This window comes from Anomaloglossus baeobatrachus, chromosome 4 (genome assembly GCF_048569485.1).
Source record: "Anomaloglossus baeobatrachus isolate aAnoBae1 chromosome 4, aAnoBae1.hap1, whole genome shotgun sequence".
In the NCBI taxonomy this organism is placed as follows: Eukaryota; Metazoa; Chordata; class Amphibia; order Anura; family Aromobatidae; genus Anomaloglossus; species Anomaloglossus baeobatrachus.
Window position 1 is genome coordinate 76,703,453 of NC_134356.1, and position 19,198 is coordinate 76,722,650.

At 36.4% G+C, this 19,198-nt stretch overlaps 1 protein-coding gene across 9 annotated transcripts in view; it reads right to left on the reverse strand.

The window, feature by feature from the left end:
- Nucleotides 1-19,198, reverse strand: part of LOC142303212 (protocadherin alpha-C2-like) — a 465,288-nt gene that overhangs the window by 312,576 nt on the left and 133,514 nt on the right. Inside the window, exon 1 of one of the 9 annotated variants that reach the window (XM_075344419.1) lies at nt 16,481-18,962. The exons of 7 other annotated variants lie outside the window; for them this stretch is intronic. In XM_075344419.1, coding sequence (XP_075200534.1) covers nt 16,481-18,847 — 2,367 coding nt within the window. In that variant the 5' untranslated portion in view covers nt 18,848-18,962. Of the gene's footprint in view, nt 1-1,637; nt 4,117-16,480; nt 18,963-19,198 lie in introns of those variants that run through there. One more of the 9 variants, XM_075344415.1, reaches the window with a different exon arrangement.

Below are 19,198 nucleotides of genomic sequence, written 5' to 3' on the forward strand. Positions count from 1 at the left end.
ATCAGCAAGCTTCTTACACCTCTCAACTGGAATTTTGAACCACTCTTCTTTTCAAACTGCTCCAGATCTTCATATTTGATGGGTGCCTGCTCCCAACAGATCTCACCACAGGTGTTCAATGGAATTTAGATTCTAACTCATTGCTGCAACTTCAAAACACTACTGTGCTATTTTTTTTATCCATTTCTCGGGGCTTCTTGAAGTATGTTTGGGGATATTGTCCTGCTGGAAGACCTAGGACACAAACCCAGCTTTCTGACACTGGACACTACATTGTTACCCAAATTCCTTTCCTTAAAGCTCTATCTTGGTCTCATCTTCCCAGAAGGATTTTGGCTTACTCACAATTTTGCAAACTGCAGTCTAGCTTTATTGTCTTTGTGTCAGCAGTGGGGTCCTCCTGGAACTCCTGCCATTATGTTTCACTTCATTCAAATGTGGATGGATCATTTACTCTGACACTGATGCCCCCTGAGCCTGCAGGACAGCTTACATTTCTCTGGAACTTAATTGGAGTTGCTTATACACCATCCAGACAATCCTGCATTGTAATCTTTCATCAACTTTTCTTGGCCATCCACGTCCAAGAAGATTAGCTACAGTGCAAAGGGTTGTAAACTTTTTGATTATGCTGCGGACCGTGGACCGAAGAACATCAAGATCTCTAAAGATGGACTTGAGATTGCTGATATTTTTCACCAATTTTGCTTCTCAACTGCTCAGTTCTCCTGTTTCTGTTCTCCATGCTTAGTGTGGAACACAGGCACAGAATGCAAAGATTGAGTCAATGTCTCCCCTTACCTGATTTCAAGTTTGAATGAGCATCACATACTTGAAACAAAGTTGTTTACCCACTATTATGGAAAGGTGTCAACAATTTTATTAGGCCCATTTTTGAAGTTTTGTGTGAAATTATGTTCAATTTCTCTTTTTTTCCTCTTTTTTTGTTGTTCAAATGCACACTAAGGAAACAAACATGTATAAGACAAAATATATGTAATAATGTTCTGAGAGACATACTTCATTTTCTGCAACAATTTCAAGGGTGCCAACACTTTCGGCCATTGCTGCACATGATCGGTCATAAAAAAACAGAACCCTGTTGACCTTGTGTGGTTTGTACAGAAAAATGCTAATAGAATAATGCCAAATGTACCTGTTAAGTAGATACAGGAAGTCCATATTATTGTTCACAACCATAATAACATTCATCTGTTGAGATAAATTTTGGGTCAATTTTTGGGGGATTTTCATAATCCATTACTGAATGTTTTCAACAAAACATGTTTTTTTTATGGTTTGTTTTGCAGCAAGCTATACCACTTTTGCCCCATACCACATATATTATTTTTTGCTAAAATGGGAAGGTCCAAAGATTAACTTGCAAAACAGTCCATTGTTCTGTCACTGAGCCTGTGCATACCTAGGCCTTCACTATCAGATTTTTTTTTTCGTTGAATTGAATATTTCATATTTGACAAATATATATATATTATTACTAGTGCCCTTTGCAAAACCAACACTCAACTATCAGGCAAAGAAACATTCTTTAAACAATATTAGGTGTTAAGTATGAAAAACAGTAAAATATACATCTTTAAGATCAGACAGAAGATATTCCATTTTATCAGTCTTACCTTATAAGAGGAGTTTAACACAACCGCTTGTGGATTGACTTGCTCTTCATTCCCCGCTGTCTGACCGTTATTTGGCGTGAAAACTATTAAGTCACTTTTAGGCCTGATTGAATTGGAACTTATGTTATACTGAGTGTGTTGGGAATACATCCAGCTCCCTCCAGTGTTGGAGCAGATTCTGTAATTTTCTTTTAGTTCATTGACCTCATCTCGGTATTTTTGCCATTTTAACACAGTAAATACAATCAGAGTAATAAGAAAAATGCTTGATATGGCGCAGATTGCAACAACTAAGTAAATATTGGCATCAGAAAATTCATCAAAATTCCCCTTGGTCTCTTGATTATCAAACTTTAATTCTTCTCCAGACTCGACCACCGATATGACAATTTGTGCCTCTGACATCATGACTGGTTCACCATGATCCTGAGCTACTACATGCAATCTGTACTCATCATTATCAGAATCTGTAAATGACCGTTTCAAAGTGATTTCTCCAGTTTGATGTGCAATGACAAATGGAGATTTTCCAGAACCTCCAAGATCCTTTAATTTGTAAAATGTCCAAGCATTGTATCCAGAATCCAGATCTACGGCCTTCACTTTAGTTATCAGGTGTCCAGGTTCTGCTGACTTTGAAGCTTTGATTGTTAATTCAGAATGAAGTGGGGTGAATGTAGGAGCATTATCATTAATATCCTCAATGAATATATTTAGAGTAAGGTTAGAGCTGAGGGCTTGTAGACCAGCATCGGTGGCTTTTATGTGACACTGGAAATATGTAATCTGTTCATGGTCAAATGATACTAAAGCAAAGACCTTCCCATTCTCTGGATTAATGGAAATGTAGGAAGAAATAGGAATTCCCTCAATTGTGCGTTCCCTAATTGAGTAAGTAATGAATGAATTCTGACCAATGTCTGGGTCAGAGGCTGATGCTGTATATATATGAGACCCTGGTGGATTGTTCTCTTTAATTAATATTGTGTCTACTGACTGAAAAAATCTTGGAGCATTGTCATTGGCATCACTTATATCAATTTTCAGAGTTTTAGAGGTAGACAAAGATGGAGAACCTTCATCTCTTGCAATTATTGTAACTTCATATTCATCTTTCACTTCTCGATCCAAAGGTCCATTCATGGTCACAGAAAAATCACTCATGAAAGCTGGATTTACCTTAAATGGTGAAGGCTCAGAAATGTAGCAATGCACTTTTCCATTTGATCCTGAATCTTTATCATGGACACTGATGATGGCAACTGTTGTGCCCTGAGGGGAATTTTCAGGAACAGGAACTGATAATGATGTCACTGACAACTCAGGAGGGTTGTCATTGACATCGATGACAGTCAATAGAACTTTGCAATGTCCAACAAGTTTCAGATCTCCATTATCAATAGCTTCAACTTGAATTTCAAACATATTGTTTGTTTCAAAATCAAGTTCTCTATTTACTCTAATTTCTCCTGTGAACTCGTTTAGGCTAAAAATGTTGCTTGCCTCCCCTGACAAAAGATTGGTAAATTTATACAATATTTCCCCATTTCTTCCATCATCCAAATCTGTAGCATTTAGCTTTAACAGTAGAGTCCCTTTAGGAGCATTTTCATTAACACTGCATTGGTAAAATGGCTGATCAAACACAGGAGCATTATCATTATAGTCTTCCACAGTGATGACAATCTGTGTGGTGCCACTCAGCCTTGGTTTGCCTCCATCATAAGCTGTAAGTATCAGATTGTGCACAGACTGCTTTTCTCTGTCTAAGTATCTTTTCAGCACAAGCTCCAATGATCTGATTTGATTCAAATATTTTTGAAAATCCAAAGCAAAGTAATCACTTGCACTGAGCTCATAGTTGGTGACAGAATTTGTTCCAAGATCTGGATCTATTGCACCATTTAATCTATAACGAGACCCAGGAGGTCTGACTTCTGATATAACAAGATTATTCATGATGGAAGGGAATACAGGACTATTGTCATTGATATCCTCTATTTCTACATCTACACGATACATCTGCACAGGCTTATCGACAATAACCTGCAGAGGAATGATACAGAAGGGTGTATTTGCACACAGCCCTTCTCTGTCTATTGTCTCTTTAACAAACAAGATTCCATTCTGCAGATTAACCTGGAAATATTCCTTCTCATCTCTAGAGACAATATGTAACATTCTGGAATTAATCTCACCTATATCCAGTCCAAGATCCTGAGCAATTCTCCCGACAAAGGTGCCATGCTTGGATTCCTCAGGGATGATATAATGCAGCTGACACAGGACCACATCCCATGATATTTGTAACAAAAAGAAATGGACAAACCTGCTCCTTGTTTGATAATCCAGTCTCTGATTCAGCATTCCGTAAATAGTAAAGATGATGATTTCTCCAGTAATAAAGGCACTCAGGCTGATAGAAGATTTAAGGAACTGGAAAAAAAATTCTGTCATGGCCGGAATCCTTGCAGCAAGATTTTCATTTCACATTGGAGAAATGCATTTCCTCTTTCCTTCCTGCTATTAGTTGGTGAGGAGTGCCATCTAGTGCTCAATATTTAGGATGCATATAAGGTATGTATGTTTTGGTTAAGCAGCATATTGTATATACATTTTTACATTCGAACAGTAATTTATATACTTTTTTGATATTTTATGTGCATAATACAATTTTATCAAATTATATATTAAGTAAACTTGTTGCATAAACTAAGAAATGACAGAATACCAAAGAATGAAACATTCTATTATTCCTTGCAATTGCTTTGTTTTCATTATTTTTCTATTAGATCTAACAAAACTAGTATTTATATTAGACTTATTTAATATGTTAAAGATAATAATAATAATACAAATTCATATAATAATAATAACAACAATAACAACAACAATAATAATAATAATAATATTTCAAAAACTAAATTCTGCATATCTGTTAGCCACAGTTTTTAGCAATCTCCCCTTGATTGCTGTTCAAGATCAGATTTGTTTGAAATGAACAGTAAAGTTTGTTCACATTTACTTAGCTAAAAAAGATAATGATAGGTAAGAATTGCGATTGACCAGCACTTGTTATAAAATGCAATCACAATGTTAAAATCCAAAATATTGATGAAGGCTCCAATAATGATGTACAAATGAGTTAGAAGAAAACAATCATTTATAAAAAAAATTAAGGGGCATTGGGATCTTCCTCGTATTCAAAAAGTAGTGTTTTATAAATATGACAAGATAGATGATTGCTAGATAGATAGAAGATAGATAGATAGACGATAGATAGACTATAAATATTTCATATAGCTACTGTGTTAAATCAGGAATTGAAGAAACTATCAATTCTTAAAAACTCGTAATTAAAAAATATATTATTTGTTTTTTTATCTCAAGATTATTTTAAAATGTTCATAACATATTCTGGAATTTCAAAGATGTTTGGGTTGTAATTTGTGATGGGCCGACCCAGAGTGTAAAAGTCCAGATCTGCGCGGTTTCAAAAGTATCCGGATGCGGGACCCGGGCCCAGAGTTCTCAGGGAAGTCTGGGTAATGATCCGGGTCTGCCCAACACTTCACCGGAACCAATTTTTTTGTTAAGTCCCGCTGATCCCCAATATCTGCTAGTTTGCCCATCACTAGTTGTAATTAATAATAATGTAAAAGATTGATGATTTAAATAACATAGTAGAATCAAACAATATAAAGGTGCAATATAAAAACAGGAATTATAAGCATTGTTTCTATGACATGGTTGTTCATTATTGCTATATATTATTTATTTTTAAATCAGTTAGAGTAAATCTGATATAAAAACTGTGACAGAAAATATTTACATATTAAGAACAAATATATTTCTAGAGCTCCTTTTTTCACTTTAATACAGTTAGTTCAGTGTGTTCTGATATAGTAAAAAATTCCATTTATCTATTGTTAATGTTCTTTGAGTTTTTCCAGCTCGACGATACATAATTTTTTCTAACTGCTACCATATATACAATGCAGATTCTAAACCCCGATGCTTAGTTAAAGTAAAAATTAAGTTAAAAAAACTACTTACTTAAGTATTCTAATATCTGACAATATCTAGATGTAATGGACGGCATCATATTCTCAACGGCATACGTAAAGAATATTTTTTTTTTATGAGTTATTAGTAGTGACGTGAAAAAAAACTTTGTGATATATTAGATCAGAACAATTTGATTCTTGCTCCTCTTGGACTCCTCTTTTTACAGGTAAATTTGTTAAATAGGAGGTGACAATTTAGAAATGGTAGGGGGAAGCTGGAGGCAGACAAAAATATTCTGCTGAAAGTTCTCATGAGGTGACAGATACAGGTACATCTCATCCTTGCATGGCTAAGATAGAAGTAACTGTGTAAAGGCCACTTGAGGGTGAACTACAAAAACAGCTAAGAGTGGCTGAGCAACAATGTTTTCACAATGTTTAAGAACATTTTTGGAAAGCAGGGAAATAGTATAGGACATTTCTGGAGCTGATGAGTTAGGTATACTGTATGGCTTATTATTTATCATTATTGCACCTCCAGTGATTGGAGTGTGAATGGAGTCATTCACACCTCAGGCATGAAAGGTTGAAATGGCAATAACCCTATAAGCTTATTATCAATAAATACTCATACTTCCTTTTCCATTATATATGTATATTAATTGTCTGAGCATAGAAATTTGATGACCTATGTGTAGATAACTTCATCAATAATGAATCATTTTGGGTAAGTTACATAGCTCCCCCGTACTGTAGTGGCGGACAGATTTAAGAGCACATAGAACAGAGCTGCTGAGTCCAACTACATTCAAGTGTACGGGTCTCTGCTGACCGTTGCTCACAACTGAAGCAACATTTCTATACATAAAAATAGGAGCTATGGGGGGGTGGCCAGCAGAGTATGGAGACAGACATATACTGTAGTTGAATAGTGCTCCTAAGCTATTAACCCTCAACGGGTGAGGTGGGATTTTTGTCAAGCAACTGGTGATGTGGGGCTTCCTATACTCCAGTGTTTAGAAATCTCTAATTTTTACAGAAAATGCAATGATCCCATTTGTTTTAATTGTTTTCTTTTGGTGATTGATAACACATGAGTATAACAAATTTTTGGCACCCACAAGTATCGAAAAATGTAATACATTGATGATTCATACCAGCATTTTCCAATGAATGGCAGCTGAAAAAAATTTCCCTGGGGTGTAGCAAACCCCACCTCACCAGTTGAGGGTTAAGCATCTCAAACTGACACAAAAGCAGCCTAACTTCTTATTGCTTACTGCTAAAGGTACAATACTACAAGGGTCATAAAGGAATTCAAGTCCGAAAGATGGAAACAGAAGAAAAGACTTATGAAACTCACCAAGTTCTTCCCGGTATCTGAGAGCTCTCAGGATAGTGCCAACAGACGCCAGCACGGGCATCTCCATACTCAATGCAGCAGCAATCAGCGTTGCCAAAGAGGTGAATAACTCCTTTTACCTCCCAGATATGCAATCCATGCTAGCTTAATCAGCCAGCAGCCCATCCTCTGCATCCTCAGCTGGAGGGTTTGTGAAAGCAGCTCTGAACTATATTGCAATATTGCCAGAAATTGAGATCAGCCATGTGACCAGTATTAATTTACCCTCATAACTGTCAACTGCACAAGCATGGGATAACTCTTCGATTACCACCACTGAGGTTGCATAAGATGCACATGTAATTATCACAGGCCCCATAACAAAGTCCAAAATGAAGATAGCACAAGTGGATCTAACACCCTCTATCCAAAAAGGCTTACAATATGCATTTCATAATTTGCAAAAAGCAAATCTCTTTAGGGGAATGCAACACACATGTGGAAAACAAAATGGTGGAGTTAATATCAGCACAAAATTATGTGGTGGACTCAATAACTACTGCAAAGGGGAAAAATTAATTAGCAGTGGGGATTCACAGTTAAATTGCTGATAAATAAAGATGGCTCTAAACATATGGTGTTTTTTCCAGAAGAAGCTCTATAACTGGAACCTGATCTCTTCATCAACTGACAGCTAACCAAATAGATCCTCCATGTTTGGTAGAACCACAACTTGTCATGTTTGGAAGAGACAAAATGCTGAGTTGCATCCAAAGAACACCATACCCAACAATGAAGCATGGGGGTGGCAACATCATGCTTTGGGGCTGTTTCTCTGCAAAGGGACCACGATGACTGATCTGTGTACATGAAAGAATGAATGGGGCCATGTATCATGAGATTTTTGAGTGCAAACCTCTTTCCATTAGCAAGAGCATTGAAGATGCAATGTGGCTGGGTCTTTCAGCATGATGATGATCCCAAACACACCACCAGGGCAATGAAGGAGTGGCTTCATAAGACGCATATGAAGGCCCTGAAGTGGCCTAGTCAGTCTCCAGATCTCAAACCCATTGAAAACCTTTGAAGGGAGTTTAAAGTCAGTGTTGCCCAGCGACAGGCCCAAAATATCACTGCTCTAAAGGAGATCTGCATGGAGGAATGGGCCAACATACCACCAACAGTGTGTGCCAATCTTATGAAGACTTACAGAAAACGTTTGACCTCTGTAATTCTATTGCTATAAGGGATTCAGTAGTGAATATCATTATTAACCAAAACATTATTAAAAATGGTAGATATATAATCCTAACTTATCTAATCAATAATATCCCATACTCCTTGGTTTCTCTTTATGCACCAAATGTAAATCAATGTAAATTCATTAATGAAGTAATCACACTTGTTAAACAAAACCTGGGAGATTACAATCTATCTCAATGGCCTACTATGAATAGAACGTTTAAAAACAGAAAACGTAACCCTAGTCCTCTAGCAAAGTTCCTGCAAACAGTGAACGTCTGACTGCTGTACTTGCCAACAAGGGGTTTGCCACCAAGTATTAAGTCTTCTCTGTCAGATTGAGCAAATACTTATTTCTTACTTATGTGATTTTATGGATTTTATTTTGGATATTCTCTCACTGTTAACATTAACCTACCTTTAAAATTATAGACTGTTCATGTCTTTGTCAGCTAGCAAACTTACAAAATCAGCAAGCGATCAAATACTTATTTCCTCCACTGTATGTCCTACGATAATTTATGGTATGCACATTTGCAACATTTCTTGTTAATGCATCATATGTTGTTTTCAATAAAAAAAAATGTTTTAAAAAAGAATAGGAGCTGTTGTAGCTACGCAACATACAAAGTGTTTATATTCAGTCACCACAGAAGCAAAATACAGCTGATTGGTGGTAACTTTGGGTGTTGGACTCCCAACAATTTGTTATTTAGAACCTATCGTGTGGATGGATCTTAATAATTCTATGCCATGACAACACTTTTAATGGTGATTAATTTTAGGTATAAATGGTCTGAATATCTTTTGTCCTAAAATCTATATGCTCACCAATTTATTCCATTTATTCTGAACTTAAGATGTAAAAAAAAGACCATTTAGCTACATTTTCTTGAGTTGCAAGATGTACATTTATGTCTTAGCACACATGTTGGGTATGATCCACTTATTATGTTATTACAATTTGAAGATGAACATTTTTAAAATTTTTAAACACATCTTGACAATCATGTGTCCCATTATAAATAGAGAAATCCAGAAAAACAGATTTACACTTGTGCAACAATCGGGAAACTTAAAAACAAAGTTTAGAAAACTAATAAAACAAATATTAATTAGTGGCAAGAATTCTAACAGTCTTACTCATTATGTAATGAAAAGTGAGAAAATTCTTTTTACAAAAGTTGCTTTTCATGGTGTTTTTTTTGCAATTAAATTATTTTCAAAGTTGTTGAATAATCTTATATATAACTTGCAATCAACTATTTAGCAATAACTATTAAATATATTAGATTTTAGTCAGAAAATAGCAATAACATTTTACAAAGACATTAATACCATATATGTAGAGATATCATATGTGTTTTATAAAGTACAAAACGTAATGAATTTTCAGTTACTAAGCAAATTTCATTAACACTAAACAGATATAAAAAAAGAGAAAGCACAAGCACAATCGTTGTATGCCTGGATTATTTCTAATCCAGTTTGGCCATTTTATATATTTTGCTGGAATTAAATACATATCATTAATCTAGTATTAGAAAATATGTAATTTATAATTTATTAATTCTTCTAAATGTCACCTTTAACTCAATGTTTGTGTTAAGCTTGTGACACCAATATTTTAGTTATAGCTTTTTATGTAACATAAAAATATACTTAATAATTATTTGTGAATTTAGCTATTTATTTTACTGTTTTATGTAGTTCATTTTTTACTTTCTACAAAGATCAAGTCTTTTTTAAAAGATGTTAAAAAATAGGTAAAGTTTCCTTATTTTTTTCCAAGTCCAGATACACAACAGATTATTCAAGTTTTACCATAAAGGAACTGGTCTTTGGTAACATTGGGACATTTTGGCATTAGTTCTAGAATTTGTCTCTATTTTCTCATCAACACAACCGCATTATCAGTGCAATACATTTTATCTTTTTAGGCAGTAACCAATGACCAATTGAGTTTCAATGGATCAGTCCAAGAAATATTATACTGCCTTGTAGGCTACTAGTTACTGATAAAAGCATAAGCAAAAGTCATTCGCTTGCATTTATATTTATAACACTTTCTACCAATAATGGAATAATTAATTGAAAAACATTTTATATACATCAGTTAGTAAAACAACTAAGACAACACTTAAACAGATTTAGTAAGATATCACCTGATCAGCTTTTCTGAGGACAGGAGGTAATTTGGTTGAGTGTGGGAGTTTTTGAGTTTAGTTTATGTCATGAACAGTGTCATGTAAATTTCTTGAAGGGTCCTAAAGCTGGGTTTACACACTGCAACATCGCAAAGGACATCGCTGTAATGTCACCGGTTTTGTGACGTAACAGCGACCTCCCTAAGTCTCTGGTGAGTCGCTGGTGAGCTGTCAAACAGGCAAACCTGGCCAACAACGCAACAGCGATCCGGACCTGCAGAGCGACCTAGCTGGTTGTTGAGGACGTTGATAAGCAGCTTTTTGAAAGGGAAGTTGCTAACAAAGTCGCTGCAAAGTCTTTTACACACTGAAACTTTGTAGCGATGCATGCTGCACAGCGGGAAACAAAGGACCTAGGAATGGTCCTGAATGATTTGTAGCGATCAGCAACTTCACAGCAGGGGCCAGGTCGCTGATGTGTTTCACACACTGCAACATCGCAAACGACATCGCTATTGTGTCACAAAACCGGTGACGTTACAGCGATGTCGTTTGAGATGTTGCAGTGTGCAAACCCAGCTTTACTCCCCCTCCCCACCATCAGCCACAGATCGTCATGACGATTATCTGATCGGCCTGAAAGTTTAGGAATTTATGACTTGGGTGATGGTAGAGCTACAGCCAAAAGATGTACAGAAAAGACAATCCTTTGTTCTGTTGGTGGGAAAACTCCTAATACAGTTTTTTAAGTGACCCGTTAATGCTAGAAAAATGAAAAACATACTGCCAGAATCCCTGTGGAGCGCTGAACCCAGCGCACCTTTTAGCTTGATTGGGAGATCGCTGGTATCATGACAAATTAGTATTGGCCAGTAAAATCATGCTAGATGCGTTGTGTTTGGTATCTATGTAAATATAAAATTGAGATATAAAATATGACGCTAATATCTTTCACCTGTGTGGCCCAGGGGCAAAGATATGTTAAAAGCTAGAATTAAAGAACTTTGTGACACTCTTGGCACAGCCCACAAGAGACTGTAAAATGAGGTCAGAGAGAGAGGGGTTACCTGAGGGCATAAGAGCGATTAGCTTCTTGCTGGGGGGAGTCAGTACTAGAGGGCATCAGTAAGTGGGGATGTTGGCTGTCTTTCTACCATCTTCTTCTCTTGGAGCCCCTCCCTCCCTAAATTCGGATGTCACATCTATGGCATGAGTTTAGTAAGTTTCACGTTTATACCTTTTATTTTTATGTAACTGTCTATACTGTATTTGATCTGTTCCCTTGTAAATTCTTGTATATTTTTCAAACACTGCCGATTTTAAATATATAAAATTGAATAGTTCATTTCCTTCTGTTCTATATGCAAACCCAAACCCATTCGAAAAACCTTCTGCTACCTGAAACGGGTCCCCAGCTAGCTGTAGAAAGTCTGGGTGGTGGCAGCGTAATTATTATTGCATAGAATTATTGGAGTGCTATCATTAAGGGTACCGAGGTATATATATATTCCATTAGCGTGAATCGGTCATATATACATTTACCCTTGCTGCGAGACCTCCAGTATTTGGCATTATTAGCTCAGCAGCCTCATTTTATGCATTGTCCTGCAGTACCAAAAGTGGCCTGCCGACAAGGGGGACGATACAGAGTAGTTGTGTTCGTGACTAATTAGTGAACAGCTGTGGGATATCTGAGTGACTCCCCCGGCTGTTTGTGACAAACAGACATTGCTGCTATATTCTTAATCTATGGGACATATTGTAATAACCAAATACAGCAGTATGTCCTTGTGTATTTTTTGCTAAAAATTATGTTTGCAACTGGGTTTCATTACAACTTTATACAATTTTGTTTTTACAGGTTGCTTATTTCTGTGCACATTAAACTTTGATGTAGTTTCTGGTCATAAATCAGCTGAGAGCTCATAACAGGGCAGATAAAGGAGAGTTAAAAACTGTATTGTTGAACTGTCAGAACCAGAGCTGGATTTACATATTTCTAGGCCCTGGGCCAAAGGAGATAACTCTTTACCCCCACTCCCTGGTGCTAGTGTCACTCACTGCTACAAACTCTGCCCTCCTACGATGTCTACTTGCACAGCTAGAAGCTACAGGGGTGGTGTAGATTGAAGCAGAGAGCTGGCGCTCCACTCACTTCTCCCACAGCGCTTATCGTCCAGGATACAGGATGTCTTCAGAGGGTGCAGTGATGTAAAAAGCCATAAAGAGCAACTACAGCACTTTCCCCTGTGACTGAGTCTATGACTGAGTAAGACAAGACAAGCAGTATAGATGAGCAATATAAATATATAAATGTACTGCTGAATTTATTTAATTTTTATGTATGTAAATTAAAAAACAGCATTTGATATGGCCTTTTTATTTCTTTTGTATATATGCCCCCTATGACTTTTGTGCCTTTGCCATGGCCTAAGTTGGCCTTAATGGAAATCCGGCCCAGGTCAGAACAAGTTCTTTGATGGATTCTTAGGTAAAGAGATTGGCCATATTCTCCTTTTCGTGATGTTTCCTCACAGAATGACTAGCACTTCTGTCCATAAATAGATGTCAATGGAGGGTCATATGATCAGACCAGCCAGTATGCCTCCTCTAAAAGTAAAATAATTCACAAGGAAACACTGTTTTTGTATTAATGGATGCCGATGAACTGATGTTGTCAGATGCTCTTACCAAGTAGCCATTGTATGAACAGAAATACAGATCAGTTTGGGAGGAAAGCTACCCTAACAAGAAAAAATGGTCATTCCATAACTAGGAACCTTTCAAAGAGCATGTTCTAATTGTCTAAGAGGATAGTTTGTGACTCTTTTATAGGACTTTTCCTGAGCTCCTCCTAGCAGATTTATGGCCTGGTTCGTGTCGTTACGATGGGACCTTCCATGCGGTTGGACTTACCCATTCCTCATAAAAACTGGGAAGTTGTGGCCTAGCATGAGGAGACCCTGGAATTTTAGTAGGAGCAGTGGTTATAAGAAAATGACGGAACAGGGAAAGGTGAGGAGGGGAGGGGCTACAGTGGTGAAACTTGAGTACAAGTGTTTTTTTTTTTATTTAACCTCTTGATGGCCCTTGATAGTTTAGCAAAATCACGGCCAGACAACCATAATTTTTGTTGACTTACCACAAAAGTAAAATGGCAAAAAAATCTGTATTTTAAAAATTGTGATTTTTTTTTATTATTAAATTTGAATAGAATATGTTTACCTCTCTTTAAAGCCATCTATTCTACTGATAAAAGATCTTTGTACAATATTATGAAGCATATCTTACCAACAAGATAATAGATAGCAACCTTGAAGAAAAATTCTGTAAATCAACTATAGTTTCATTTTAGTGTTATTTTAGAAAGCAGTTTGGTTAAAAATGTAAGAACTGTTTTGGAGACAAAAAATCACACACATAGAGAAGTTTAGTCTTGTGTATATAGTGAAAAGAGTAGATGCTCACTTTGTGTTGCTGTTTTAAGGTACAACACCTGTAATTGCATGGAAATGCTGCTGCAGCCCCGTGGTTGAAGGAGAAAAACTTCTTCCAGATGAAAGGGAAAAAGAGGATGATATCATGGTGAATGGTCTGCACTGCTGTAAATGAGAAACCTTTTGTGATCCAAAATGGTGGTTTATTGTTCCAACGCATTTCAACGCTGAACCGCCACCTTTCTCAAACTAAACAAACAAATATTATATTATTTGTTTCTTTTTTCACGTCGAGAAAGGCCGCTGTTAAGCACTGAAATGTGTTGGAACAATGAAAAACCATTTTGGAAAACAAAAGGCTTCTAATTTACCGCAGGGCAGCCCCTTCAACATGATACTATCATCATCTACTATTACTTAAGAATTTAGTTATAGAAAGCGATTTAAGATAACTTACATTTTATGCAATAAAGCTTCCATTAGTTGATTTCTGTTGGCTTTTCATCATTTTTTAATGGCAAAGTAAACATGCTGTACTAATTTTATTATTATTAAAAACCTAAATTTCACAGAAACCAAACTTTTCAATTATGAGTCATTGGGTTTCTTATGATCCAGCAATTTTTAAGTTAAGTTAAGGAGTCAGAATAAATATAAGCAATAATTTTTCTGAATGTTTCTCTGACTTACATAAATGGCTACCTTTATGTTTCTGAAACAGGGTTACGAAGCTAAGTAAACAATATTTTGGCATTAATTCAGCCAGTGTAATATGTCCCATCCCAGTTGATAAAGTCACAATACAAGTCTTGCTAATATATTTCTAATTATCTGTGATTGAAATACCAGGAAAGCAGGAAACCTACACAGGTATTGTCCAAAACAATATTTGCATATTGGGGGAGAATGTAGTATTTCCAGATTTATTTGGAGAGGTACTATGGACCATAGAGTGTCCAAGTAAAGCCATAAAGACCAGTTTATATGCAAAAAGTCATAATCTATACTAATATTTCAAGAGGACAGTTGCCCTGACTGCTTTTTTAATGATTTCATTTACAGTGCCTTGCTAAAGTAGTCATCTCCTTTTTTTTCTGTTTTGCTAAATTAAAAGCTGGAATTTTCCAGGTTGTTTTGAGGGTTTGCCTTAATTCATGTAAAGAACATGCCTACAATTGTGAACATTTGGTTTTCTTTTTATTGTGAAGCAAACCACAAATGCGACAAAATAACTGAAAATTTTAGTGTACATAACTATTCACCTCACTAAAGTAACTACTTTCTGAAGCATCTTTTTGTAGCAATTACAGCTGTAAGTAACTTTGGATAAGTTTCTATGAGATTTTCAAATCTTGCCACTGATTCCTCAGGGCAACACTTCTCCAGTTCCTCCAAGTTTGATGGTTTCTTCTGGTGAACAGTAATCTTGAAGTCTGACTGCAGATTCTCAGTTGGATTAAGGTCTGGGCTTTGACTAGGGCACTCCAATACATTTGCACGTTTCCCCTTAAACCACTGTAATGTTGCTTCAGCAATAAGCCTTGGCTCATTGTCTTGTTGGAAAGTGAACCTCCATCCCAGTCTCAATGCACTAACAGATTGAAACAGGATTTGCTCAAGAATATCCCTGTTTTTTTCACCATGTGTTTTCCCCTCAATTCAGACCATTTTCCCTGTCTCTGCTGCTGAAAATTATCCCCACAGAATGATTCTGCCACCACCATGTTTCACTGTGGAGATGGTATTCTCGGAATGATGAGCTGTGTTGATGTGCAGCCAGACATAGTGTTTACCTTGGTGGCCAAAAATTTAAAGAAATATTCAGTTTTGGTCTCATCTAACCACAGCAATTTTCTTCATAAATATGTGGAGTCTCCCACATGTCTTTGGAAAAATTAAAATGAGCCTTCCAATTTTTGGCAGTAAGTAAAGGCTATTTTCTGGCTATTCTTCCATAAAGGCCAGCTCTATGCAGTGTATGGCTTTTAAGGGGGTGAATACCTTTGTAAGGCACTGTAATTTGCTTTAGGCTCTTTTCACATTTTGAGAAATGCTGTCAAAGTTTCTGTCAAGCATTTTGGTATTTTGACAGAAAACAAGCATAGTCTGTTTCCTTCCAAAAGTAATGGAGATTTAATCGTGAACTATTTTGCACGTGTTAAGTGATATAAGTGATTAGGAACAGTACTATACATTATCCTTTGTTTATGTTTCTTTTTCTTTAAACATATTATGAACTATGATCAATACTAAAGTATATGCGATCTTTAAAAGCAATCATAAAATATTTTAAAGGAAAAAAGTCCAGTTCATGTTGGTGTCACCAGGAAGCAGTTTGGAGTACAGAGATGATCCAGCTAGAACATGTGCAATAATCCAAAGAAACGCAAGCTTCACAAATATGTGCTCTCCTTTATTTATTAAAATTCTTCCAATAACAGCATTACCCAAGTATTATTAGTTACTAATCCACGCATTTCGGATGTTGCAGCATCTAAAGTCTAAAATGACTAAGGGTGATGTGACATCCGAAACACTTGGATAATTAATTACTGATACTTGGGCAATTTTGTTATTGCAAAAATATAAATAAAGGAGAGCATAAGTTTGTGAAGCTAAAGTTTCTTTGGATTATTGGACACCATATATTTTATAATATTGTTCTTACCTTATAAGAGGAGTTTAACATGACCGCTTGTGGATTGACTTGCTCTTCATTCCCCAAGGTCTGAGAGTTATTTGGAGTAAAAACTATTAAGTCACTTTTAGGCCTGATTGAATTGGAACTTATGTTATACTGAGTGTGTTGGGAATACATCCAGCTCCCTCCAGTGTTGGAGCAGATTCTGTAATTTTCTTTTAGTTCATTGACCTCATCTCGGTATTTTTGCCATTTTAACACAGTGAACACAATCAGAGTAATAAGAAAAATACTTGATATGACGCAGATTGCAACAACTAAGTAAATATTTGTATCAGAAAATTCATCTCCATTCCCCTTGGTCTCTTGATTATCAAACTTCAATTCTTCTCCAAACTCCACCACAGATATGAAAATGTGTGCCTCTGACATCATGACCGGTTCCCCATGATCCTGAGCTACTACATGCAATCTGTACTCATCATTATCTGAATCTGTAAATGACCGTTTCAAAGTGATTTCTCCAGTTTGATGTGCAATAACAAATGGGGATTTTCCAGATCCTCCAAAATCCTTTAATTTGTAAAATGTCCAAGCATTGTATCCAGAATCCAGATCTACGGCCTTCACTTTAGTTATCAGGTGTCCAGGTTCTGCTGACTTTGAAGCTTTGATTGTTAATTCAGAATGAAGTGAGGTGAATGTGGGAGCATTATCATTAATGTCCTCAATGAATATATTTAGAGTAAGGTTAGAGCTGAGGGCTCGTAGACCAGCATCAGTGGCTTTTATGTGACACTGGAAATATGTAATCTGTTCATGGTCAAATGATACTAAAGCAAAGACCTTCCCATTCTCTGGATTAATGGAAATGTAGGATGAAATAGGAATTCCATCAATAGTACGTTCCCTAATTGAGTAAGTGATGAATGAATTCTGACCAATGTCTGGGTCAGAGGCTGATGCTGTATATATATGAGACCCTGGTGGGTTGTTCTCTTTAATTAATATTGTGTCTACAGACTGGACAAATCTTGGAGCATTGTCATTGGCATCACTTATATCAATCTTCAGAGTTTTGGAGATAGACAGGGATGGAGAACCTTCATCTTTTGCAATAATTGTAACATCAAATTCATCTTTCACTTCTCGATCTAGAGGTCCAGTCACAATCAATGAAAAATCACCTGTGAAAGCTGGATTTACCTTAAATGGTGAAGGCTCAGAAATGAAGCAATGCACTTTTCCATTTGATCCTGAATCTTTATCATGGACACTGATGATAGCAACTGTTGTCCCCTGAGGAGAATTTTCTGGAACAGGAACTGATAATGATGTCACTGTCATCTCAGGAGGATTATCATTGACATCTATGACAGTCACTAGAACTTTGCAGTGTCCAACATGTGGATAATCTCCATTGTCAATAGCATCAACTTGGATTTCATATATATTAAGAGTTTCAAAATCCAGTTTACCTTTTACTCTTATTTCTCCTGTGTATTTGTCTAAGATGAATGCTTCCTTTGCCTCTCCTGACACCATACGGCTAAAATCATACAGTATTTCTCCATTTTTCCCAACATCCAGATCAGTGGCATTCAGCTTAAACACTAAAGTTCCTTCTACAGCATCTTCATTAACACTGCACTGGTAAAATGGCTGATCAAACACAGGAGCATTATCATTAAAGTCTTCCACAGTAACAATAATATGTGTGGTGCCACTCAGCCTTGGTTTTCCTCCATCATAAGCTGTAAGGGACAGATTGTGCACAGACTGCTTCTCTCTGTCTAAATTTCTTTTCAGCACAAGCTCCAATGACTTGATTTGATTAATATATTTTTGGAAATCCAAAGCAAAATATTCACTTGCACTGAGCTCATAGTTCGTGATAGAATTTGTCCCAAGATCTGGATCAGATGCTATATTCAATTGGAAACGAGATCCTGCATGTTTTACTTCTGATATGACAAGATTAGTCACACTAGAGGAGAATACAGGACTATTGTCATTGATATCTTCTATTTCTACATCTACACGATACATCTGCACAGGCTTATCTACAATAACCTGCAGAGGAATTACACAGAAGGGTGTATTTGCACACAGCAGTTCTCTGTCTATTGTCTCTTTAACAAACAAGATTCCATTCTGCAGATTAACCTGGAAATATTCTTTCCCTTCTCTAGAGACAATATGTAACATTCTGGAATTAATCTCACCTATATCCAGTCCAAGATCCTGAGCAATTCTCCCGACAAAGGTGCCATGCTTGGATTCCTCAGGGATGATATAATGCAGCTGACTCAGGACTACATCCCACGATATTTGTAACAAAAAGAATTGGACAAACCTGTTCCTTGTTTGATAATCCAGTCTCTGATTCAGCATTTCTTAAAATCAGTGAAGGTGATGGTGTCTTCAATAATAAAGCCACTCACGCTGATGGAAGCTCGAAGAAATTTGAAAAAAAGACATCTGTCATGGCCGGAATCCTTGCAGCAAGAATTTCATTTCACATTGGAGAAATGCATTTCCTCTTTCCTTCCTGCTATTAGTTGGTGAAGAGTGCCATCTACTGCTCAATATTTAGGATGCATATAAGGTATGTATATTTTTGTTTAAGCAGCATATTGTATATACCTTTTTACATTTGAGCCGTAATGTATGTACATTTTTAGATTTGATTTGCATGATACAATTTTGTCAAATGATATATTTAAGTAAACTTCTTTCATAAAC